This window comes from Dermacentor silvarum, chromosome 4 (assembly GCF_013339745.2).
Source record: "Dermacentor silvarum isolate Dsil-2018 chromosome 4, BIME_Dsil_1.4, whole genome shotgun sequence".
Taxonomy (NCBI): Eukaryota; Metazoa; Arthropoda; class Arachnida; order Ixodida; family Ixodidae; genus Dermacentor; species Dermacentor silvarum.
This window is the reverse complement of record NC_051157.2, coordinates 227,367,623-227,394,183: the sequence shown is the minus strand read 5'-3', so window position 1 is coordinate 227,394,183 and position 26,561 is coordinate 227,367,623. Positions and strand designations below refer to the sequence as shown.

Sequence of the window (26,561 nt, the reverse complement as noted above, 5' to 3'; positions counted from 1 at the left end):
CCTGTTTTGGCACATAAAACCCCAGATTTTTTTTGATTCTGACCAAAAGGGTGACCAAAGTATTTTTAGAACCCCAGTTGCCAACATGTTTTACCTCCTCAGAAAGAATTTGCTTCTACTTCCGCTGTCCCATGGATTATGCGTTGCCATCAATCAAAAGCCTGATTAAGCACTGAGACAAATCTTGGCTTATCCATGGAATTGCTAAATAATGCAAAGTACTGCTTATAAGCTGAGCTCGTCTTTAGCCATTTTTACCAAAAAGCCATGGATGAACTCAGCTCGTTGAAGGCACGTAAGGGTTAAACACCCCACACAAAGTGTACAAGGATTTCATTTCAGAATTAAGTAGGAGAACACAAGCTGCACGTCTGGTAAGTATTGTTTGTACAATTGAGGGAAAACCAAGTCTACCAATCTTGCTAGAAAGCACCCCTGAAATAATGTATGCCAGCAATTCCAAAACTAGACAGCAAGGACAAAAGTCTAAGAATGCAAGGCATGCAGTGAAAAATCTTGGGTAGCTTTTGCAAAGAAACAATGAATAATTTAGTAGAATATAATAAAAAAAGCATTTGGTAGACTAGTTCATTTAATAATTCAACTCAACGCAAAGTCACATGCTTAGACATAATACTGTTAAGAGTTTAGGTCATAGCTTTCAATGAAAGGCAATAATGAACAAGTCTTGACACCCACGTACCTGCATGTTTTATCTTTAATGTTTGAAGATAGATTTAATGGGGCCAGTTGCAGATTAAGAATAATGTATGTAGGACATGCCCACACATCATTAAGAATTGGCAAGTGACATCGTTGAAATTTCTGGCTCCTGTTCAGACCATCAAACAAATATGAACCAGGTTCTCTCTAGAATGACTCCTTTATCATCAGGTTCATAATGTTGCCCTTTTTTATACATCTAAATTTATAAAAAGGAGTTGCAGACTGGCTTCACACAAATCAGGTAACAATGTCTTCTTGATAAATTTATTAGCTTACTAGCATCAGCACTGGCCTATTAATTTCCACAATTCTGTTCATTAAGTACTACTTCGAACATATGCAAAGGAAAGGGCACTCATATTGATATAGTTCTCGAAAATTTCAGGCAACCAGAAGGGCTCTATGATGTAATGTCTTTAGTCATATTAGTATGTTTAGAAGACGTGTTTAGTTATAAATATACACTAAAAGCAACACATTTTCATTAGTGAGCATGGTTCTTTTTTTTTTTCTTTTTCAACTTGGAAGGAGAGAAATGAGTGCAAGATGATGGTCGTTGATACACTTATCTTGCCACAACATACTGATTATTAAAAATAGAGTTGCCATGAACCCTTGAAACGGAATAACTTTTTAAAGTGAACATTAGCAAAGCTGCACAATCATAAGTTTTTAAGTCTGTTCCCCAAATGCATATATTTAAAAAAAACCACAAGCTTAAAATATCAAAACGTACCACAAACTAATTTAGCCATCATATATATCACTCATAGGTGCTAGCGTGGCAGAGTTAAGTCATCAGAAATGATCTTTCAAAAGAACCTTTGTTGTAGAAAAAAAAAGGAAGGGTTTGAGTTCATGACTTCGTTTATGAGCTAGGTGTTCCATCTACTATACTGCAGCAGTTTCATTCTTTTCTTTCCAATGCAGGCACAATCCAATAATAAGTGTAACCCAGTGTATTTGACCATATTTTAATGTTTCACCAATTCAAATGTTGAACTCTCTCGTTGAGCACTTAAATTTGAAATGAAAGTATGAATGGAAAAAGTGAGATATCTTCATGTGGCTAGTTTCGTCAGTTGCTACAGTCATCCTTAGTCCACTAGAACTGCAATTGTCTTAAATATTAGATGCTGTGTAATATCGGGAGATGTTGCACAAGTAAACACGATCAAGAGATAAGTGAATTTTGCACATAACAAATCTTAGAACAGTTACTCATCGACAAAAAGCTAATAAAATTGACATAGTGCTTAAAAAGCCTGAGTATGTTAAGGTGAGCAAAGGCTTTGCGAGTGTAAAAGCTGTCCATCAAGGCAGATGTGTTTTCAGGTAGTATTATATCATAGTAAATACAAATTAAAGGCAAGTGGAACAGTAGAACCTCCAGATTATATTTGTTTATGGCCAGGACATTATGGGCAACAATTATGACATACTTTCAGCTATCCACAGAGGTGACAGGGCAAGCCTTACCTTAGAAGGTTTTCCTAAAGGGCTGCCACAATAGGTTGATGCCTACTTGCATGCAATGGTTCATTTCCAGTTCTGTTTTTTTTTTTTTTTTTTGCTCTACTTGGGAGAACCTTTAGCACACCCCTTTTACTATCCCAAGCTAATCCTTGCCTTCAAGCACTTCTTATTCCTCTATACCTATATCCTTCATTTTACTCTTACATACCAGCTTATCCTCCTTGACCCTTGGGAGTGATGAGCTATGTGGAAATCAGTTGTTGGCCTAATGAATGCAAGTCCCTTTGCCCAAACATTGACTCCAGGCAAAGGCTTCTCTTGTTCAGTCACTGTCGATCACTTAATTGTGCGGTGTTGTATTTCGTTGAAGTATTGTACTGAATTAAAAAATTACAAAATTGTTAAAGGGATGCATTTACAAGTCTTTCTAGGTTTGTAATAACTTGCTCTACACAAAACCTTGTACAGTAAGCTGTAATTTAAAACCACAATTGATTTCTGGCTAAGTGGTAATACGTTATATAAATGGCCTGACCAATTGTGCTGACCGAATAGCTATATCACTGGTTAAGCCATAAGTAGAAGGGGCATCTCAGAGTCATTAAAATGAGTATGAAAGAAAACATTTCACCAATTACATTGGTTCATTCTCAACTAAGAATAAGTTATTCCGACAGGGCTGCCTTTGTGGGCTCGCTGGGTTGGAAAAGCGCGGAGATGGCATGAATCATCATCATCAGCCTATATTTATGTCCACTGCAAGATGAAGGCCTCTCTATGTGAACTCCAATTAACCCTATCTTGCGCTAGTTGACTCCAACTTGCGCCTGCAAATTTCCTAACTTCATCACCCCACCTAGCTTTCTGCCGTCCTCGACTGCGCTTCCCTTCTCTTGGTAACCATTCTGTAACTCTAATGGTCCACCGGTTATCCATCCTACGCATTACATGGCCTGCCCAGCTCCTTTTTCCCCGCTTAAATGACAACTAGAATATCGGCTATTCCCGTTTGTTCTCTGATCCGCACCGCTCTCTTCCTGTCTCAACGTCAGGCCTAACATTTTTCGTTCCATATGCATGAATCACTCGTTTGTATTGAGCCATTGTTTCACGCTGCAATTAAATAAATCGTCGATTTCATATTCCACAAAGGCGAACTATGAAGCTTTCGATGACAGCTAGGCAAAGAACTATAAACTGACAACTCTGAGTATACCTAAAACATAGCTAGACCATCAGAACACTGACATGATCGCGGAAAAAGAAAGCAGAATAGTTCTTGACTGCCACCTTTATTTCCTATACTAGCGAACATGCCTTAATTGTGTCGACATGTAAAATAAGCAGCCACAAAACACAACTCAGCTGAATTTCGCGGGTGTAAACACTCCGTCAAAATGGTAGATGTTGAGTTCGGAAAAGACGTGCATTTTGTATGTTTGGTACTGCGCTATCAAAGAACTGCGGCACAGAGATATCGTGAAGCTATTACAAAATCGGCTATATTTATGCAGCCTTCGCTCCGACCAAGAACATAACCAGAAAGCAGTTCCTGCCTTTTTCACATATAACCGAAGCCACATTCAAACTGCATGTTTATCGCGCATTTTGAACATGCATCTTCATAATTGTTGCCAATTTGCAGGCAACAATTATGGATTACAGCAAATAGCCGGGTTTATTAGTCGGTTTTATTGTTGTCAGCGAGGGGTGTGTAAAAAGGCCTGGGAGTGTAAAGAGGGCGCGAACAGAGAGAAATCATGAGGGCGAAACAACGTACGGCTTAAAACACCACAACCACGCAAGAAACACCTCTCAATGGATGCCGGTACACTTACTGGATGACTCAGTGCGCGTACTATGACCGGAGACAACGTGTACACGCGTGTGTAATGAAGAAACCCCCGTGACAGTTGAACAGTGCGCCCTTTCAATCTCAATCGGTATGCTTCACTGCACGGCAACGGCAAATATGTTTCACCGCATAACAGGTCTGTATTGCGGTGAAGCTAATTAAAGAAAATTTGTCGACCATTATGAAACGCGTACAAGACCCTTGCCCACGTGTGGATGTATATGAGCTATGACTACAGTGGATTGCCCGTGGCTGTGACATATTTGACATTTAGCTCCACTCCCTCTCTCGAGAGAGAGGAAGTTTAATTGCATCTGGAGAAGTCCCAGCCACAGGCTTCGCAAATTTGCTGCTCAGTGTGAGATGGCAAGGAAGTGAAAAAACGAAGAAACAGCACACAAACATACACGCGTGCGAAATGCACTACCACAAAAGTTATTTTCTCATTCCTTCGTGGGGTGCGCACAGCTCAGGTATTTGGTCCGAGAATACGTCTTTTTTAATTGCAACACAAATTAGTCATGTGTGGTATGGCTACTAAATTTCCAAGGACAGGCCTCCCTATTACAAAGCATCTGCAAATGCAAATAAATGGTCTTTGTCCTGGTCAATACAACAGGGGGATACATATATGGCATGCTGGACAAAAAATTCTAAATAAAACCCTCTTGAGCACAAGGCCATTAACGAGACATTTAGCATTTTGAAAAGTGTGTTTTACTGCAATATCAATGTGGTTTTGCTTTCAGTGAAATCACAAGAATTGAAACACCATAGAGAAAAAAGAGAAAAAAAGGTAAAGGAAAGACACGGAGGTTAACCAGACATTATCTCCGGTTGGCTACTCTGTACCGGGGGAGGGGAAACACCATATATATGTACGTGCACGGAGGCAGCTGCAAGCAAAGCTTTTGCATACACAAAGTGTATGCAAACCTCTCGTTCACATTTACATGGATGGTTTCGTCGCGTCCACTGATTTAACGGTCACTGTCATTGTTGTGGCTCGATCAAAGCTAAATTCCAAATGTTGCATATGACCACGTCTAGAAGGTCGGAACATCCCGCCCTTCATGCCACTATTGCATATATTGAACGGAAACCCCCCATGTATATGGACAGAGTTCAGTAATTCCAAAACGGCTGTTGAAAGCCTGCAAGGTGACACTGCACCATGGGAATTATGAACAGTTTATTTCAAACAAACAAGAAATCTAGGATCACAATAATTGGAAAAGGATGTGATGTTATTATCCAGTGGATGCCTGGTCATTGCAGCGTTTTTGGCAAGCATCTTACTGATGAAGCTGCCATATCATCCCACACGATCCCGCTTTCTAGAATGGACACAGTCAGAGAACTTCAATGAATTTCTAATGACATCATGCTGGCTCTTTGGAAGACTCCAGAGTATTCAACCATCATTTGTGCAGGCTTGATCTATCACTGCAGCTGCGATTACGATGTCAAACCTCTCCTGGTGTTACAATACACTGCTGTGCCACCTACGACTCGGTGTAGCCTTCACAAATTCACAGTCCTTCTTTATTAAATGTGACCACTGTAAACTCGAAAAGACCATCCAGCAGCTCCTCTGGCAGTGCACCCACTTTGACGTCCAGTGTCAGCCCTTCTGGAGTGTACCAGAAGTTGACCTTTTACAGAGGCTAAGATCCTGGGTGCATGGCCATATCAACCAAGAAAGCTATACGTGCTCTAACGACTCTAAAAAAATCAATCTGAAAAGACACTTATAGACACCCTCTGTCTTCTATCCGAGCAATGATTAGGCAGATTATTCTCTTGCAGAACTTCATCCGACCAAACGCCAGAGAAAGGAGTGATGCTGATATGGACACACAAGTTTTGTTGGCACTGGAATATGTTACCTGGGCAAACTGCTGCAAGCATTGTAAAACTGCATGCATTGAAGCTGGTGCATGAGCTGCAAATTCTCTGCCAATTATTTGCTTTGTCAAACATCTGTGACCAAGGTGAAGAAAGGGCGAAGAAAGGACTGCTGGCATCTGGACCAGGTTCTTGCTAAGTTCGTAGCACCAGCAACTGCTATTACTTTGGAGAACAAAATAAAGCAAACGTTGCGCCACCTGAAGCAGTATTCTCACTTGTTGCCTAATCAGGGAAGGACAGAAAAAGAGCAAAGAATGCTGCCTTCCAAGCTTAATTCCAAGCAATGTAAAAGCAACCTTGGAAATCAAATCAACTGCATCATTCTGGGCAGAAAGGGGAGAACTAAACATATAGATGACGTGCAAGAGTTCAGAAATGTCTACACATTGGCCCAGCACGTATTAACTTTATATTATTGCTGCAACTGAAGGAAGCTATGCCAAAAAAAGAGCAGCAAGACTTTGAGCTGAAAAACTGCATGCCATAATCATAATGACATCAGCTTTTGCTGTGACTGGCAGGAATTATATGTGAATATGTACAAGCGTCAATGACCAGCAAATTAAACTCCACCAAGAAGGAAATGGACTAAACGAGACATCTGCTTCAGCTTTAACAAAGTGTTATCAGGCATTTCTGCTTTCATGGCTTCCGCAATAAAATATGATTGCATAAGTAATACAATTTTGCTTATGCTGCGATGTGCTTTTTATTGTGTATATTTGCATGCTTATGTTAGTACGTGATTTTTTACACAATTTTGCTTATGCTGCGATGTGCTTTTTATTGCGTATATTTGCATGCTTATGTTAGTACGTGATTTTTTACGTCGTTTTATAGGTGCAACAAAGCATAGAATTTTTTGTTATAGTTAGTAGTAAAAGATTTGAATAATGCGGGTTGTTACTCTTGTCATGTTTTTATGCCAAACCAGTGGCCCAAGTTTTATATTACCTAGCTTATGCCACTAGACATGTGGTTGTGTTCGTGATGCCATCGTGGTCGTTGCATTGTCATCCATCTCACACTATCTGCGCTAAAACCAGGTGGTTCACATGAAAAGATCCGGGTGTCCCAACAGCAGCACACCCACCGGTTGTTGGTCGCCTCCGTATGAACAGCGATTCAAAAGCAAGTTTCACACGAGTGTTGATTTCGAAACACCCGACAGCAATGCTCCACCTTTGCATAGCCTGCAAAGTAGCCTGCAAAGCACCTTGCATAACATCAATTCCCACACTGCATGGGATTTACACAATTTTATCTCATAGTTTTCATGTAGAGCCTTTTGGACCTTTATGTGGGGAATAATGAAATGGCTGTTTCTGTCTAGCTCCTCTGAAATACATGTAATTTGACAGCTTGCATGCTGAGATGTAACTTCTTAAGTCTCAAACTAGCATCAAGAAAGCCAGCACCATAAAAAAAAATACTGGGGTGTACAAATCAGTTTCCAAAAATTTCTGTTGCCTTCTTGACCACAGTTCCTGTAACAAGTTTGTGTGAAAGGACATTTCCAAAGCTAACATATGCACAGACCAAGCCGAGAAGCCTTATCTCACAAGAATGGCTTAGCTGGCTGATGGTGCCTTTGGTGGACCACTGAATTGTAATTAAATCAGTTTTGATGATATTATACAAATGACACTAGAGCATGCAGACTTATTCTGCAGCTTTCTTTTATGCCACAAAACACCAAAAAAGCATACGAGTAAATGCAAAGTAATCTGCATTGTATCCTAGCTGTATTGTGTGTGCCACATTACCAGAGAATCCTGCCGACTTTTAATTCACCTTTGCAGTGCAACATGTCTTTAAAAAGCCATATCTTTACATTGTGTTGATATGTGTAGGTATGTCTTTTCACCTTCATGTCAGTTCAGCTCTGTCAACAGCAGATGCACTAGAGAGAAAAGAGAGAAAAAAAGGTGAAGGAAAGACAGGGAGGTTAACCAGACATTATCTCCGGTTGGCTACCCTGTACCGGGGGAGGGGTAAAGGGATTCGACAGGAGAGAGAGAGAAAAAATAAGTACAAAAAAGGGGAAAAAAGGAAAGAAAAAAAAATCACACACACACACACACAACTGAACTGTTTCTGTGGGCATTGTCAGTCTGCGAAGGCGTTCTAGTGTTGAATAGTGTCAACGTCCCATCCTACGTCACACAGTGTACAGTCACAATTTGTCACTGAGTTCGGTGCCTTTAAATAACGCAGCAGTGCCTTCAAGGTGGCTCGCGCTGTTTTTCGTGTAGGCCAGTTTACAAGGATGTTGATTTGCGTTATTAAGCGTTTGTCCAGTTGACCTATCGTGGCTGAGAGAGCTGCTCTCTGCGGGTTAAAACGAGGGCACTCACAAAGAAGGTGTGCGATATTTTCGTTGCACCGGAAGAGCGTTCTAATCACAGTCGGTCAGATAGGCCGGTGGCTCGTAAGAAGCGCAGAAGCGCCTGCACGGCCTTCTTCTGTGACGTTGGGTCCAGTCTGTGGTGGAGAATTTTTTCTTCAGACAGAGGCCGGTCGTCCAATTGGTTGAACGTGTTGGTAAGAAAATGTCTTTGCGCACTGTACTGCGGGCAGTCGCACAAAATATGTACAATTGATTCTTCATTGCCGCAGTGGTCACAGGCTGCGCAGTCGGCCATTCCTATGCGGAACGCATAGGCGTTGGTAAACGCAACGCCCAACCATAATCTGCACAAAAGTGTTGCGTCTCCTCGGCGAAGCCTTGATGGTACTCGAAGGCTTAGGGTTGGGTCCAGAGAGTATAAGCGAGCATGCATGAGGTGCGATTCATTCCATTGTGACCTTGTGCGTTGGCGGGCGATCACGCGGAGCTTCCGTGCAGCGTCAGTCCTAGAAAGTGGAATGGGTCGTTTGTGATCTTCTTTATGAGCTGTGCGGGCAGCTTGATCAGCCCGTTCATTGCCGATAATTCCACAGTGACTTGGAAGCCACTGAAAAGTTATTTCTTGCCCTATCTCAGTCAGATTGTGTATTGCCTCGGCAATCTCAAAGACCAGCTGCTCGTGTGGACCGCGGCGTAAAGGTGATAGTAGGGACTGCAGAGCCGCCTTTGAGTCGGAGAAAATTGTCCATTTGTGTGTCACTTGATCACTAATGAATTGCAGCGCGGCACAAAGTGCTGCGAGCTCTGCTGCCGTCGATGTTGTGACGTGAGACGTCTTGAATTTAATAGTTGTGCCCATCGTTGGTATCACCACTGCCGCGGTAGAGCTGTTTGGCAGGACGGAGCCGTCGGTGTATATATGGGCAGAGTCTTGGTACTTCTCGTACAACAGAAGTAAGGCGAGCTGTTTAAGGGCTGGTGATGACAGCTCTGCTTTTTTGTGGATGCCAGGTATTGTCAGGTTGATATTTGGCTGTGTAAGGCACCACGGAGGAATCGAAGGTCTTGCGGCAGGAGTGAAGCAAGTTGGTAATGATTCACCATGCGTGGCTATTGTTTGGCAGAAAGAGGTACGTTGTCTGTCCGCTGGCAGAGATGCCAGGTGGTGGTGGGGAGTCCGGGCAAGATGCACTAAAGCTGCACGTTACCTACTTTGCATTTTGCAACTGAAAAAAAAAAGAAACATAGGTGACCTTGAGAAAAAAATGTTTAATGTGTGTATTTAAATAGTTGTGGAACCTTCTTTTCTGGAAGACCATGTGGTGCTTAGTGGTGTAAAGATGTAGATTGGCAAGCAAGAACTGATGAGCTTTTATTTAAAAATAAAACTGATTGATGTTTCATGGGACATGGTGCCTCATGTCTCAATGAGCACCCTTTATGGCTGAGAATATTTTTGCCATTGGATCAGCTTTGATAAGGCAGAATCTTTAATCTTGGCACATTAGAAAACACCTTGAGACAAAATGAATGTAACACTTTTCATTCAAAGAAAGGAGCTTAAAAATTCGGTATAAACAGCAGAATGAAATGCAGGAACTTAGATGGGAAATCAGGTAAGAAATTTATAACCAAGTTATGAATGCAAGAGGCTGACAGTTAATAGAATAAGAAAGCCCTGGAGAAGGTGTCTCTGACTTGCAGTGCAAGACCCCTGCATGCCTATGATGATATTGCAGTATTCATGGGTGAGACAGGACCGTTCAACGTTGCGATGTACACTGTAACACTCTGTGCATCTCTTTCAAATCTTCCTGTGCCAACAGGTGTAAACTGCATGCTTCAAACAGTAAAAGCTTTGTTATTGTAATACAAACAGTTTTCATGTTTATTGGATTCTCATTTTAACAAATGACTTTAAAAAAGGAAGGAAGGAAGAATAGATGGAGAGACAGGTAGGTTAGCCAGTTCTGACCGGCTGGCTACCCTGTGCTGGAAAAAGGGGGTAAGGAGAATAAAAGATAATAGAAAAGAGATGTTACAAATAAAGGGGGGAGGAGGGGAAGAAAAGCAAAAAAAAATGAAAGAATATGGCACTGCTTAAAGTCTGTCTCTAAGGCCGTAAGAAGCACAACAATGCTTTCAAAGCCTTCTGTGCTGAGGACGGTCTCGGCCAGTGTCTCAAGATCCTTTCCTCCGCCAAAGGGCGTTTGTCAGGTCTAACGCTCTTGAAAGTTCTTTCCTGGCCGCACTGAAGCGAGGACACTCACAGGGAAGGTGGGCGATAGCTTCCTCGCAGCTACAGTTATCGCATGTAGTGCTGTTGGCCATTCCGATCCGAAATGAGTAAGCCTTCGTGAAGGCCCTGCCAAGCCACAAGTGGCACAGAAGCGCCTCCTCAGCTCCAGATATTCCTGACGGAAGATGGAGCAGTAGAGTCTGATCCAAGCTGTGGAGGCGAGCGTTGGTAAATTCCGTCGAATTCCACTGTGCAAGTGCAAGTTCACGTGCGTGTGAACAAAGCCTTGCAGCTGTGTCAGTTCTGGATAGAGGTATAATAGCAGAGTGGAGACCATCATGAGCAGATCGGGCGGCCTTATCTGCAGTCATTTCCGTAGATAGCGCAATGGCCCTGTATCCAATGATACGCTACATTGTGTTTTTTCTCTATTGCGTGACTTTAAACTTCCATACTGAGGCTAGGAGAATTGAGAGCGGGGCGAGTTGTTGCATTATTGAAAGACTAGAAACAGTGCACAAAGTATGAAGGCCAGTGAAAACACAAAATGAGCATTGACTTGCAACTGAATTTTTTATTCAATTATATATACAAGAACAATACGCACACATCAAGCAATGTGAAAAAAAATCAAGCAAATGAAGTGAAGGCTATTAATCATGATTGACATTCTACTGATCCTCATGTCTGCATTATTTTTTATAAGGTACGCTTCAATGGAGTGCCATGCATGCCTACACGCTTACTCCAGTGCAGACTCTGTTTTTTCGAAGATAGGCCTGCACCCACACTGACCACATTGCAGGCAAGAAGTGTAAAGGGACGTTTTCACTAAGCAACGTCTTAATGCTCACTTAATCTGGTATAAACACAATGCTGCATTTGCACTGTGTATTTGCATTTGCACTTGTGGTCACTGGTAAACAATGCTGAACATGGAACAAATTGAGTGGCCATTTAAGATATCTAGAAGGGCCATGTGTATCTTATACATTTATTTTTGTGCTTTAATAGTGATTACATATTCTTGAAGTATAAATAAAATGTGTTACATAATGGTGTCACAGGTCACAATCCATGTTTGCTGCTGTGCAATAGCCCAAACTTTGTATCCAATGTGCATGCATTGTCCCAAGTAGCCATGACACTAGGTCTGTTCGATTCGCACCATCTGAACCAGTTCACGAGGTGCAGTAATGGTGCCCTATGAACCATGCCATTAATTTCAAAAGAATCACAAAAGGTGCAGGGCTGGTTCACAATTTTTCTGCACGTTCCCTACAGACGGTGGCAAAACATAGTGCAGGCGTGCTGGTGCAAAGCAGCAGACAATGAAGCACACGGACGTAAGCACCACTGAAACCATGCTTACACATGTCTGCCGTACCTAAGCAACGCGAGGTGTGCTTACGCCTCAGTAGCCGACCATACCTGCAGTTTAGGACCTCTCAAAATGACATAAATGGCACTCTTCAGGCGGGCAAAACATAATGCCTGCATTGTGTCTACACCTCGGCATTTGTTTAGAGCGTCGCGTTGTGCCTGTACCGATGAAATTAATTGAGCTGCACAATTTTTATAACTTCTTGTGCCCCGCTGTGAACTGGTTCATAGTGGTGCAGGTGAATCGAACGGACCAATTGTGATAGCTTACGTCACAACAGTAAATATGTGCAGGAAGGTCTGCAATGAAGACTTGGTTGTATACAATAATTATGATGCAATTAATTTGCAATCTAAATTCAATTTTTTAATTATGTTGAGAAAGACAGTTTTACACATAAAACTCTCTTTTGTCTTTCTCGATTTGACAGCACAAATTCTCAGTCGAATGGCACTATAATTTTTAAAAATCTTTCTTTGCAGCCCCCCCATGGCATCTTTAATGAGCGCTCACTTTCAAACTAGTTGGCCTTGCAATGCAATTATAAATATTTCAAGCAAAGCAAACAAATAAAGGCTGACAAACATAGCCTCAACATTTATCTCTTTTCTTGTATTGGTCTAAACGTAGCTTTAATTTAACCTTTCAAAGCTAGTGAAGCCCCCCATAACAAACAATACCGGCTTTCAAACCCCGATAGTGCAAGTTTAACAGACATTGATAATTCAAGGAAAATGTGACTGGATGGGGAAAGTAACGGTCGAGCTGTCTGTAAACAAGGCAAATGGCATTCTTCTGGACGGCTTCCAGTTTGTTAATGTTGGTAGCTTGTGCACATTCCATATACAACTCCACCATATTCTCGAAAAGGTCATATTAGCCCAATTTATATGAGAAGTTTAACATTGTTGGTAGATGATTTTAGCATTCGCTGCAGCTATAGTAGTTCATGAAAAGCGTTAACACAAATAATATCAACATGCTTTGACAAGGATAAATGATAAGGCAAGATGAAGCCTAAGCACTTGTATTGAAAAACCCCGTCTAAAGTTAGCCTGTTATTTGAATAGATAGAAATAACTGGTGATGTATGTTTTACGAAGGACTATATCACAATTTTGTTGAAATCATTCACTGCCTGCCAAGCCTCACACAAGGCACAAAATTGGGAAAATGAATAATTCTGGCATTGACAGTCATAAGTAGAATTAATTTCGGGATATAGAAAACAATCGCCAGCATACAATCAAACGCTACTTTCTGTGTTACTGGGAAGGTCACTTATGTAAAGTAAAAATAGTAAGTTGGCAAGCACAGACGCCTAAAGAACACCTGATGGCACCTAGTATGACAGAATCAAACGAGTTGAAACTAACAAACTGCAAACAATTTAAGAGAAAGTTAGAAATGCAGTCAAGTAATATAGAGTTTTAAGGATAATGCTCAGCTTGTTCAGCAGTTAGAACAAATAACGTAACAAAAATAACAAAAATGGCATCTAACTGGATTCTAATGTCAAAAGCACAAGTGAGGCCGTGAGTGAATTCCATAAACGGCAAGATGGTACTAAATCCATGCAAAATGCCATGTTAGGTCTGTTCGATTCGTCTGCACCACTGTGAACCAGTTCACAGTGGTTCACGCAAAGTTCAGAAATTGTGGTGCAGGCACAGTGCGACACTCGAAACAAATGCCAAGGTGCAGAGGCGGTGCAGGCGTTATGTCCGAATAATGTGCACAGAGTGCGTGAGTTTGAGAGGTCCTGAACTGCAGATATGATCGAATTCTTGGGCATAAATACACACACCACACTTGCATAGATACATCAGATGTGCATAAGCGGGGTTTTAATGGCGCTCATGCCCGTGTGCTGTGCGGTTTGCTGCGCTGCTGCCTCGCGCCTGTACGCCTGCACCAAGGCAGCACCGACAATGGAGTGGGTGCAGCAAAATCGTGAACCAGCCCTGCACCTTTTGAAACGAACGGCGTGGTTCAGCGGTCACCATTGCTTCACCGCTGAAACGAATGACAGGGTGCAGCACCTCGTGAACTGGTTCAGATGGTGCAGGCGAATCGAATGTACCTGTTAAAACTTAGATAGGCATTATGTGATTCAACGAATTCAACAATATGCTTATAAGCTATGTATTACATTTTACTAGATTAAGGTGTAAAAAAGATCAATCTATATATAGTTACAAAAGCACGCTTTTACCAGATTTAGAAAGGGGGAGGACTTTCGTTTGTTTTCAAGATGAAGGAACAATACCTGTTGTGAGAGAACACTGAAAAATAATAGCAATGCTGAGGAGCCCACTGGGAATAATGTACGAAAATGCATTAGGAATTACGTCAGGGACCCCACATTTCTTAGATGGGCCTTCATTGAACAACATTTCCTAAATTCACAGAAGTACTTCTATATTCTAACCATGTTATTAAGGCATACAACATTAAAAACAGAAAGAAAAAAAAATGCTATGGTAGTGTTTTCAATAAGAAATGAGCCCCTAAGGGTGCATGCACCAGTAAAACTCTACACATGTGCTTGACTCCTGCTGATTGCTTCAAGTTCAGCTGAAGTCGCACAAGCCTTCTACACCTTAGTTAGAGAAGCTTGGCTTTCCTTGCAGAGCGAAGACAATTGCAAAAAGAAGGCACATAAAAGTAGAGAGGTTTTGTTATAGCCTGTACAGTAAGAGATCCACTGAAGATAATTACAACACCAGCTAGCTGCTGTCCCATAATCTCGGGAGATAAACCATTTATCTACACACATGCACAGGGTGGAAATGATTGTATTCCCATGCATACGCTACATAATGACAATCACCACAAAACCCCATCGCATTACTATTACTTCCACGGGTAATTTTCACTGCTGCTATGGAATTGCTGTCTCGCTACAGCAACCAATACATTGGACATTTCAATTGGTTCATGAAAGCGGGATGGGCACTCGCCAGACTAAAGCAGAAGCGTTACACACACTGTTCAACCCCCAGCCTCGTGTAAGTCACTTAAAACTCGTCACAGACACTTGCTGACTGCCTTCAGGCGGGGACATGCCTTTCTGTTAGATTCACGTTTCACGTTCAGACTTTCGCGTCATTAGACTGACTAGGCTTCTGCGTGCGCAAAGGGAGGCGAAATGCGTGAATGCAATTTGTTTATCGACAAAAGGCACTCCTATCTTGCAAAGTGATAATTGGAAATATCTATGCACCCTACATCGATCGTCCAACGGCGGCGCGCATCAATTCTGCGTTTTCGAGCTCGTGAGCAGTGTCTCGACGTGTTACCCATCTAGCGACCGTAACGTGGTGTCGAAGGCTAAACAGGCATCCGGCTATATTGGAAGACGCAGTCACAACTAAAACTAGCAACAGTCTACGACACATGCTACAACACACGAATTATCTCTGTCGGCACCATGCAGTCGGCGGCGCAGTGTCACCACACGACTCTTCGAAACCGCCAATCCATAGCAGGCGACATGTGGTGCCGTTTTGTGGATGCAATGCAGTTCCTTCGAAGCTTCACTATTATCTTCGTAAGGGAAACGTTATTCGCACTCACTGATACTACACAGTACACACCACACGGCCACAAGTAGCCACAGCGACGAAAAGACCGTCTCGTGCGATCCCCTCCCCCGCTGCGTGCACGCATGTGTAGGCGCCCACAGTCATTTTCGATTTTAAAACGCGGCATTAAATCAAATGCTCTATATATTTCGACGAAGTATATTTAACAACAAAACGATAATACTAGCATTTCATGTCTTCTGTTAAACTGCTTTCTTTTTGGTTACGTCATTGCGTGGCAGCAGCGCTCTCCACTTGGACTTCGCTGGTGCCACGCGCGTGTCACCAGCGCCGGCCTATTTTTTACCTGCATGACGGCTATACGCGTGAAAATGCACGTGTGACCAGGCTATACCTACTCCCATAGAAATAGCTTGTTCGCTGCGTCTTTGCGCTAGAAAACTTAAATACGCGCAAAAACGCGTAAGGCTTTTTTTTTCTTTCGAAGCTTTCGTCGCCCTGCTCCCTCATACGAGAGGGTTGCATTTCCTGCGGCAAGTGCATGGGCCGCTGTGTATAATTCCGTTGTGCGCGAGCGTGCAGCCGTCATTTGCCTTTACGTCAACAGATTCATAACTGTACAGAATATTTCACCGCACACCATAGATATGGCACGTGTACGCATTTTAAGTAGTGCGTGCAACTCATTTCTGCTTCACTGGTGCAACAGGAAGCGGCCTTGTACCTCACAGAATCTCGACTGATTGGTGTACTAGTGATGCAGGAATGAACTCCGGTCCTGTTCAGTGCATAGTGCACATAATCAATTTCTCAGGACGCATGAACTCCGACGAGAACTGTCAGCGCCTGCAACAAGAGTTCACTTACGCTGTACTGCGCACAACAGTAATTCATGCTTGTCGGCTGTCTGTTTCGTGCATTCTGTTGCGAGTCGGTGGAATTTCACTGCTGTCATCAACCCCTTCGTGTGTACATTGCTGGTTTGGGATTCCACAACAAAACAGCAACTACCAGCCTTCCGTAATTGCTGGTTTGGGATTCAACAACACAACAGTAATTGCCAGCCTTCCGTAGCGGCGCAATCGCAAACAAGAGACGTTTCTCGCGCAGACGCGCGAGCGCGGCCTAACCGGTACCTGAAGGGAAGCGGCGGAAATGTATACCGGAGATTTCGACCACCTGGGGTCTTTAACGTGCACCTAAATCTAAGTAAACGGGCCTCGAGCGTTTTCGCCATCATCTAAAATGCGGCGGCCGCATTTGTTGCGCATTTGTTGCTTCAGAATGCGGCCGCCACATTCTCGCCCAAAACTTCACACAGTGTCAAAGCCTTGACAAACACCCTGACAGTTTTTTCCATATGCAGACATGATTCGATGTAAATTACCAACCCAAATGAAATTGTGATAGTAGCACCGGTTTTATGAATTATGTCAGCGCGAAGCGACGAAAACAAAGGGTGGGTAAGTGGGGGGGTACTTCGTTACCGTCCTTGCACTTCAGCACTTCGTTACCGTCCTTGCAGCTAGCCCCGACAGTCGCAGACAAAATGGCGCCACGCGTTTGCAACGCCAGCCTGCTTGTTTGTCGTCTGCTGCCTACACTCAACAAAACCGCAGTCTAGAAAGTGTAGTTTGCATGCTACACTACAGCTATAAAAAATGGCTTCGTGTAGGTGGGCGCAGCTACACTTTTCTACACCAAGTAAAAAAATGACGACTTCCTACACTAGCTACACTCGCGTAGCCAGTGCAGGTAAAAAAAAAAAAGTAGCCTTAGTGTCTATCCCATAGAGTTTCTAAATAGACTAAATAGTAATATGAAACTCTATGGTCTATCCCAAAATCAATTCTGACGCAAAAGCTTAGCCTTCGAGATTCGCTTTTGTTACCAAGAGAGGGCCGGCATTGGAGTGTACATACATTTGGATACCACCTGTCGCAATCTTTTGTCATAAACTTTTTCCTAAATGCCCTAAAATTTAAAATATTTTAGGCCTAAAATAATAACGAGCATTTGACTTGCTCCAGAAGTTAAACTAGCAAAGTAAGGATTTGTTTAATTTTTATGTTTTTTCATTCGTCGTCCCACATCTAAGCGCGACGTGACGTTCGTGACTGCGCCATTTTTTACTCGGGCGATAGCAGCCTTCAAGCTGAAGTTTTAAGCTCGCCAACTTGCGTTGTTGGCATCTCAGACGTGCCAAGCATAACCCCCGTCAAAGCAAAACGTTGGCGTGCGGTGACGGCGCACTCGGCGAGCTACAAACGTTTCTGAAGGTGAGGCCTACTTGACTGCGCTTATGTTCTAGTACACTCTGAGAGGTGCGGACGACCGTCATGCGTTTCCAGGGGCTCTGTGCATCACACGTCATGTCGGGAGCCGCTCGTTACGCTGATGTCTGCCGCTTGCCGAAGTACCGTGTTTTGAGGGCAGGCATTCGACTACTACGCAGCGTGTTAGGCTTCGCGATCTTCTTGTTGCCATGTTTGTGGCGTTGGCCCCGTTGACCACTCGCCACCATTGCTTTCTCTGGAACCTTCCACGTGCCAGTGTACGTTGCTTGGGGCTGTTTCCGTCTCGACAATGACACAGATGCCGCAGATGCGGTGATTCAGAGGAAATCGCGATCGAGCGGCACTCATTCGTCGCTTGCGGGTGAAACGACCTACGAGCGAGTGACGCGCTGGAAGCGCTTCAGTCAGATCTTTAAAGATACGCCATCGTCTTTGCAGAGAAAAATGAAAATTTGCTCCGAAAGCTCCAATTTCAGTTTCCTCTTGTCAAGCCTAGTTGATAAAGGTGGTTAAGATGTTCAGCTGTTCAAACAGAAGGTATATGGTTAGGCATATATTAATGCATATAAAGTGCCAAAATCTGCTAGCGGTCAACTACAGACTAAGGTGCAAAACAAAAACTGTTTGGCAAGTATGTTGGGATAATATTTAGCTGTGCAATGAACCAGCATCAAAGCCATCCGACTAGGCAGCGACGCATGCTTAAAAAAATTTTTTTTTATTACAAACGTTTTTTCAGACTGACCATATCAAACTTTACTGCATCTCATGAACCGTATTAGTACATGCCCAGCTGCAGCAGTCCTTTAGGTAAAAGCGTCGTCGCAAAAAAAGTACTGTGAGGTGGGGTTATTGGGAGTTGTAAAGCGGATCACCTATCCCGGCACACAAAGGCAAGCTCCCGTGCGAGCTCTGTATTCATGTTCCTCAATGCCACGCAAGTCCACTGTATATTGTATTGGTGTAGGAATTGTTACTGTGTTAAGAATTACTTTTTTTCTTGTTGCCATTTGAGAAGTGGCAGCCAGCGAAAAGAGTGGCATGGGCTCAGCATGGCAACCAAGTGCATTCCTGTGAGAAGCCTGCAGTACTAAGGCAGCACACAAAGGGCACAAGAACTTTAAACAAATGCCAAAATATGTTGCTCATGTGACGCTTGAGGCTGACTCTGGGGCTAAGCAATTCTTGAAACCCCGGCACAGCAGTAACATAGTCTCTTGTGGTCCACTGCTGACAAACCTGATCCAAGTGGGCTGAATTTGAAGCCAAAAGAGCACTACAGGAAAGATTTGCCACGAACCTGCTGCAATATTTCATATGCAATGCAAAAGGAATCTTGGCTGGGGCCTCATGTAAGTTGATCTCCGTTTCCCTCTAAGACTATCGCACTGACAGCTTCCATGCTCATTGAAGTGGCAACAAGGTGGTGAGTCGGGCAAAAGTTGGTCACCCGCAACAACTTGTTAGTTGTGAATGAAGTGTGGTCCTGTCTGCATTTCCGTTGTTGTTTTATGATTTTGCTGTGTGCTTCAAGATCTGTTCAGCATGAACCATGGAAGTAAATTTGCATTAAAGTACGTGTTTGCGAATAAAGTGCAATTGCAGCAGTATTGGAAGTCAAGCAAGCACCAAAGTGACATATCAATGCTTGGCACTGCATTGGTGCAATCACAGCTGAAGACCTTTTGTGACAGGTATGCAGTGTATGTACCTCATTTTATTTAATTGCTGCTCGCATGACCAAAGCGCAATCTTTCCTAGGGTCATAAAAAGACAATGTCAATTAATTGATTCAATAATGCATTGCACCTGTGCAGACTGCTTCTGCACAGGTGAAACACATGATGCGATGACTGGGAACATTTTTCACCCAACTCTCACTCCCAGTGCCCGAAATACTTTCTCAGAACTACGGCAGGGAGTGCTCACATTTTCGAGAATTGTAAATTGTGCACGTTCTGCGCAAAATTTCATAAACTTACTGTTTATCAGAAACATTTTTAGGAAAAAAAATTAAATGTGGTGTTTGACAGGCCAAATTACAGTTCACCTGGGGTTCAATGTGCACCTAAATAAAAGTACACAAGCATTTTTGTTTCACCCCCATCGGAAACTGCTGCGAACCAAGCGCTTGAGCGCGGCAGAATGTCTCGACCTGTGAGAGAGTTTTGTACCCACTGTTCAGGCACAAGAACAGCATCTGATGTGCCTTCCAAGGCAGTGCACTTGTTGAGACGTGGACGAGCACCAAGTCGCAAAACACGACCACTGAACCACAACTGAAGGTTTATTGCTGTGCGAGAACAATTTATGTCCATGCTTTATTGAACGCAATGCATGTTCAGGTGAGAAGGGAGGGTGGGGGATAACATCAGAGGAATTAGATCTTAGCGCTGTAATTTTTAACCACAAGATGGAATAATCAAAACGAGCAAGAAAAGAACAGGACCAAATCCTACACCACTCGACTTTGGGGCAGTGAGGTGCATAAGAACCTTCTTTCTTATTCTGAAAAAGCTACCACAGGGCAACTGACTCGTTGTCCTCGTTCGGGGAACCTCTATTTTAAGATTTCTCGGGTTAGTTTTCTTTTTTCCCTGTGCACCACCTTGGTCCTCTCCAGTTCAGGTGAGCAGCCGCAGTCTATGCAGAGGAAAGCCAGGTGACCAGAATCTTTTTTTCGAGCTGTGTTATCTGCAGAGATTAACAGTGGCATCCAGGCATATTGCACAAGTGGAGGCATATTGCGAACAAGCAGCAACCGCCAAGTTCTTTTAAACAATGCCTGGCAGCTCCCAGACACTGATGATCTATGATGACTTTGATACTGTTGCACTGGCGAGCTTCCATTATATTTCCGCATCTAAAGTGCAGTGAGGACGATAAGGCTCTTGCTGTACTGCTCACTACGTCTTGTTAGCTGCAGTATGAAAAAGAGTAACAGTTAGTCATTTGCGTCTTGATGCATTTCTCGTGCCTTGCAACAGCCTCCATATTAAGTCTAGCAGTATGTATGAAATAAATGTGAAACCATAATGAAGCAGACAGAGATAGTTCTGCTGATGATTGCTGTTAGCCCGACTATATAAGCGCAGAATTTACACTATTACTGTTCTGGTTGCTGAAATGGAGCCCATATCTTATTGTCCGCAGGTCGCAGCCATGCCTCGAAGACGCCACCGTTCGGAAAGCTGTGACTCGCACAGCTCATCTGACAGCAGCTACCGGCACAAGCGCAAGCGGCTTGCCAAGACGTGAGTTCTTTTTCAAGTACTTGCTAGCGTGGATTAAGATCCTTGAAGCGTCCAGCCTGTCACAATGGGATTAGTATCAAATGCAATTTTTCCTTTTTTTCTTTCGCAAAAACATTTTTAATTAATAAAGTGCTTGTGCTAGGGTGCACAGTTGGCACATTTACTGTAACGTTTTTAACGTTTGCTTTTATTTTAGAAACATTACAGTAGCTGGCCTCGTTCCACCAGTACAAAATAACTATTTAGCTTCTGAAAGCACAGCAGACATTGCTGCCTATATATTTTGAGATGCTGTGACTTGAGTCGCAGTGCGGTGTTGCCTATGCAGGTCGAAAACAGTCAAGTATTGCGCCTTTCGGAGAGGCATAAACACCTCCCTTTTTTTAACCTCGGGCTCGCTTGAAAGGTTTTTTTTGTCTTTAAAAAATCTCATGCTGCTCGCTGGGCAGGCCGGACGTTTGCACGCACAGTGCAACTATTTCAAAGGTTTCGTCGCGGAAATCCTTGAGACTAATCTAGATAAGGCGACCGGCAGCAAGGAACAAAACACTTGATTCAATGCCACAAACGAGAAATGTGAGCACTGCAACAAGCAAAAGAGCCGCCGTGAGCCTGGCTGTTGTGGCTGTCTTGAGCCGCTATTCTGGACATTCCGCCATTTTCTTCGAGGCGTGACGTAGGCACGACGCTTACAAAATGGCGCTGATGGCCCCGTTTTGCTTTCGTAACGATACGCAAATTTGACGTTTCCCTAAGGAACTGTAATGTAGGCGTTGAACCTGGCATTCTTGATAAAGGAAAAGTTTTCCTCCGCAGTAAAAATAAAGCCGCTAGCTCAAAGCATCCGATTATTCCATCAAAATCGTTTCTCGCTTCCGTCGTCTGCATGCGCGCAGGCTGTCGTCTGCTTCATTAGCTAGGATGCGTGTCCTCGGGAAACGGAATGAGTCATCGTATATTGGCGCCCACGCGCTTGCTTTCTACCTTGAGACAACATACGCGACCTGCCAGTGATGATCAGCGCACGCTCTAGGCCGCGTTATCGCTATGTCATGATCCGCAAGTGACTCAGCCCGACTCGTCTGGCTGAGAAGCGGCCGTATATCATCGATAGCGTTGCGCGCGCCACAGGTATCCGCTTGCGCAACGCAAGCGCCGGCACTGCCATCTGTTGTTCACTTCACTGCTTACTCGCACCGCGAGAGGAAACTTCAAGACGCCGCCTTGCGTACATTTATTTGTATAAATTAAAAGATCGCCATTGTCATAGCCTTTGATGACGCGAAAATACATGAATATTGATTACAATACAAACGCAGTGGCGAAAAGTGCAAAAAGTCGCAAGAAGTTTGCTAGTTTCAACCAATATTATTTCAAATAAACGTGTTTATAATAAAAATGATGGTTCAAAACACAAATGCCAACACCACCCGAGAGCGATGCAAATGCTATGAGCACGCTTTGTGAACAAAAGATTTTCATGGCCCCAAATGACAGGGAAAATGCGGCGATACGCATGCCGCTCGACCGCCGTTGCATATGGCCGCTCATTACCATAATTCGCGCGGCTCGTCGCACCACAAATTATGGCGGAAAATCTCTGCAATGGTGGCCCAGCGCAACGTCACGCAACGTCAAATTGACGTTTACGAAACAGCCCTTCCTGTGACGCTCTTCACAGGATATTCCTTCAGCCAATTAACAAGCTGACATGCCGGCTATCTTGGAGCGCCACCACATATTCGCGAAATTGCAGATGTACTGCACGGGCTTCTGCACGCTACCGTCCACTTTCATTTTAAAGCGCTAAAGTCGCAATATAGGTGCCAAGGACCACAAAAAAGTTTAAGTCGATAAAAGTTGCAGCTCCACGTCACGTTTCGTCATTCTGACGAGAACGCAAAATTGCATTTTGCAAAACTTCCGTTTCCGGCACAAATTTCAAAACACATGACCTCTGGACAGCCAGTGAGACAGCCAAGATGGCGGATAATGGCGGCCGTGCAGCTGCCATGCGTGTCCAGAATAGAGCCCTTGGTTTGTTTGGACAGTGTTGCCAGCACAAATAACGGAAACAGTTTTATTCCATTTTTGTACACGAAGAAACCTCATGACAGGTAGTGTCAAACTTTAACCCTTTAATGATGAGACATATAAAGACGCAGCAAAAATGTTTTATTTTCTATGTGCAAAACACGCCAAGAATAAGCATAATCAACAAAATGAAAACAATTTTTTTGCTAAGTTTTTTTCACCAATAGAGGGAAAACTCCTGGCAGGAAACTGTAAGTGGGCTTCACCACAAGGCACCTAAGGCCTTGTTTTCAATTTGTATAGACGGGTCTCATTATATATGGTTGTCCCAGGCGACAGCCGTGACAACCATAGGTGTTGTCACGGCTGTCGCCCGTTCGTCGTTGGCGCGAAGTTGATCAACGGAGTATACAAGCCGGTTGGTCGTTCCGTACTCAAGCGGACACAGTGAAAGGGTCAGACTCGGGAGTAAAAAAAAAAAAAAAAGATTTTTATCCACTCAGATTTTATCTGAGTTGTCGACAAATTCGACTTCGCCCTGCCATCCGCTAGCCGCCTGGTTAGCTCAGATGGTAGAGCGGCTGCTCCGGAAAGGCGGTGGTCCTGGGTTCGAGTCCCGGACCAGGACGAATTTTTCTTCAACTGCGAGGCTTTCTTTCGAGGAACCCGGTTGGGTTTCCATTGTAGCAAATTGCTACATTTGGGTGGATGTCTCAGTTTCCCTTTAATGAGGGGATGCTTGTAAGGGAGATTGGGCGGTAATTGGCAAGGTTCGAGCGGTCACCTGATTTAAAGATAGGCAAGATATTAGCTTTCTTCCAGTCATCGGGATCGGTCCCCGTTTCTAGCTAATGGTTGAATAGTAAGCAAAGTATTTGAGCTGATACGTGAGAGGTGTTCTTCAGAAGTTTACTACTTATACCATCACAGCCAGTAGACGATAATGGTTTAAGACTATTGATTAGGTTAAATATGCCCTCCGCGTAAATTTCTAGGTCTGGCATAGCATGTACTGTAGCAGTGAGTGTGGGCAGGTCAGGGTCATGAATGGGAGCAGTAAATACAGAAGAAAAGTAGTTATTTTGGGCGGTTCTGCATCCATCATTAGGAATAGGTTCACCATGGAGGTCAACGAGTTCGATGGTGTTTGATCTGTCTTTCGTGGAGAGCATGCGCCAAAATTTGTTTGGATTTGATTGGAGAATGGACAGCAGATCGTGACTGTTAAATTTATCTTTGGCTCGACTGACCTCCTGAATATACAGTTTTACGCACGCGCGATACCTTTCCCACGCTGCAGTGTTATTGCTTTGATTAGCTTTACTGTAGACCAGGGGTTCTCAGGTACGTTCATCCCAGGGAACCCTGCTAAGCTCCATAAAGTGCCAAGGAACCCCCCTTCCCCTGATTTAACCGAATTATCGAGGGTATCAAGAAAACAAACAAATGCTGCACTACGTCAACACGCTTTTATTTACTCAATGAATCGTCAAATCTTGTTTCTATTTAGCACAAGACCAGTGCGGAAGCTGAGATTCTCTTCATCTCATGACTGATTAGCGCTAGCGGCGGCGAAGGCCTCGCGACATCCTTCGCGGCGCGCGTTTTCATCTGAGACGCGCTTTGCACCAACGGGCGCACATCCCGATTATTTTTTCGCCACTCAGCTGCTCGCCAACAAATTGTCCGTCCATCGCGATGTAGCCGGTGCTTTTTATCTTTGACAGCTTTGCACTGAGTAAAAGCGAAACTACTGCTTGCTGCAACCGCTGTCGACGAAACCGCGGCCGCTATCGACGCGATCATGGACGGCGATCTTGCGGTTCAGAAGGCAGGCGGCTGACGCACGCACCAAGTCAAAACGAAACTACCTTTCGCTGCAAGAAGTGCAGACGAAACTGCGGTCGCTATCGACGCCGCCATGGGAGGCGACTACGCAGTTGTGAAGGTACGCAGCCGACGCGCGCATCGAGTGAAAACGAAACTACTATTTGCCGCAACCCCTGCGGACGAAACTGCGGTGGTTATCGACGCGATCAGAGATAGCGACTACGCACTTACGGAGGCACGCGGCTAGCCGCCAACGCGGTGTTACGCGCGGCGATAAACGCAAGAATAAAGACTTTAAAGGCACAATTAGGCACGAAGCGCTTCGGCGTTGCTGTCAGTCACGTGCCGCGTACGATTGCCGCTGAGGACCACGGCGATGCGGACTGCGCCGCTTAGTTTCGGTTGGACGCTACACCGTTCTTGCTCTTCTGCGGCGCGCATTTGCGGTGCTCCGCGTTTTTTTTTTTTCCCGATCAACGTATAGGTCAGTGCGCACGCTATCGGCACCTACCCTATCTACAAATAGGAGAAAGGCGCATGGTGGTAAGTTACGGCCTCCGAGATTCAAGTGCGAAAGCGTAGGCGCGCTGCCCGTTCTCAGAGGTTGGGTGGCTACAAGCTGCTTGCGTATTTATTGCGCAGTTCGCGCGTTGCTGTTACGCACTGTGATGTGCTTTTTGACACTCGGGCATGGGTAATGGAGGTTCTTTGGATCAAGCGCACCTCGTGTTCGCCGTTTTAGACACTTGTCGGCAGCGGGACCAGGGAAAATTTATCAGTGGCTCGCGGAACCCCAAACAGGGGCCTGCGGAACCCGTAGGTTCCGCGGAACCCACTTTGAGAACCCATGCTGTAGACGTACATTTGAGAAAAGATTTTACATATTTAGTGAAGCAAGGGTTGTTATAATCTGATTTTGCAGCATTGAGAGTGCCGTAGGTGCCGACGACTCGCGTTGCCTCCTTTGTCGGTGGTGAGCTCGTCGGTATCTCGCCGGTGATGCGCTCGTCAGCGATGGCGCTCGGCGTTACTTAGGCCCACCTGCCTAGGCCTAGCGTCGGGATGCGTCGCAACTTCTTCAGGAGTGCCGACGTGGCATCCTGAGGAGAATCAAACGTGCCGGTCTGCCGCAGAAGGGGGATCCTCTCTGAGGTGCCTGGTCCTGCCGTGAGAAGCTGCAGCCCGTCCAGGAGCCTCGCCCGAACTTGCCGAGGTCGACGGCCACACCTTGGACGGCCAGCGTCGCGGACTCAACCAGACCTCCAAGTCTCCCGTCGCCAGAACGTAGCTGGAGATGCGACCTTCCTGACCCGGTGCCACGTTGAAACTCAACGGACAGCGCCGTTCATCTCTCGACTATGCCTCAGTTCGTGCGCCTCGCGCCGTTCGGAACCCCGTGTTTCTCGTGCTCCTTTTCTTTTTCGCGCCTCCGGCGGCCTCTTACATATGACATGGGTCCCCTTTTTGAGAGCTTTTTTCCAAAAAACTGCTTACTCCTGATCTGTGGGGGGAGGGGGTGACGTTCGGGTGATGACTGTGACTCCTCGTAGTGACATTGGTGCCGGTTCGTGTGAAGACTTGATGCACTACATACCACCACACACTTCACCGCACAATTCACCAGTTGCACTGTTCACCACGTTTAAGAGTGTACTTT

At 44.4% G+C, this 26,561-nt stretch overlaps 1 protein-coding gene across 4 annotated transcripts in view; it reads left to right on the top strand.

Annotated features, from left to right (window-relative positions):
- The first annotated feature begins 17,566 nt into the window (after nucleotides 1-17,566).
- The window catches only part of LOC119451016 (dual specificity protein kinase CLK2-like), a 57,892-nt gene continuing 48,897 nt past the window's right edge, over nucleotides 17,567-26,561 (top strand). For 2 of the 4 annotated variants that reach the window (XM_049666398.1, XM_049666397.1), the window contains exons 1-2: nucleotides 17,567-17,768; nucleotides 20,940-21,040. In XM_049666398.1, the coding sequence (XP_049522355.1) occupies nucleotides 20,949-21,040 (92 nt within the window). In that variant the 5' untranslated portion in view covers nucleotides 17,567-17,768; nucleotides 20,940-20,948. The remainder of the gene's footprint in view (nucleotides 17,769-20,939; nucleotides 21,041-26,561) is intronic. The other 2 variants (XM_049666401.1, XM_049666399.1) reach the window with 1 other exon arrangement.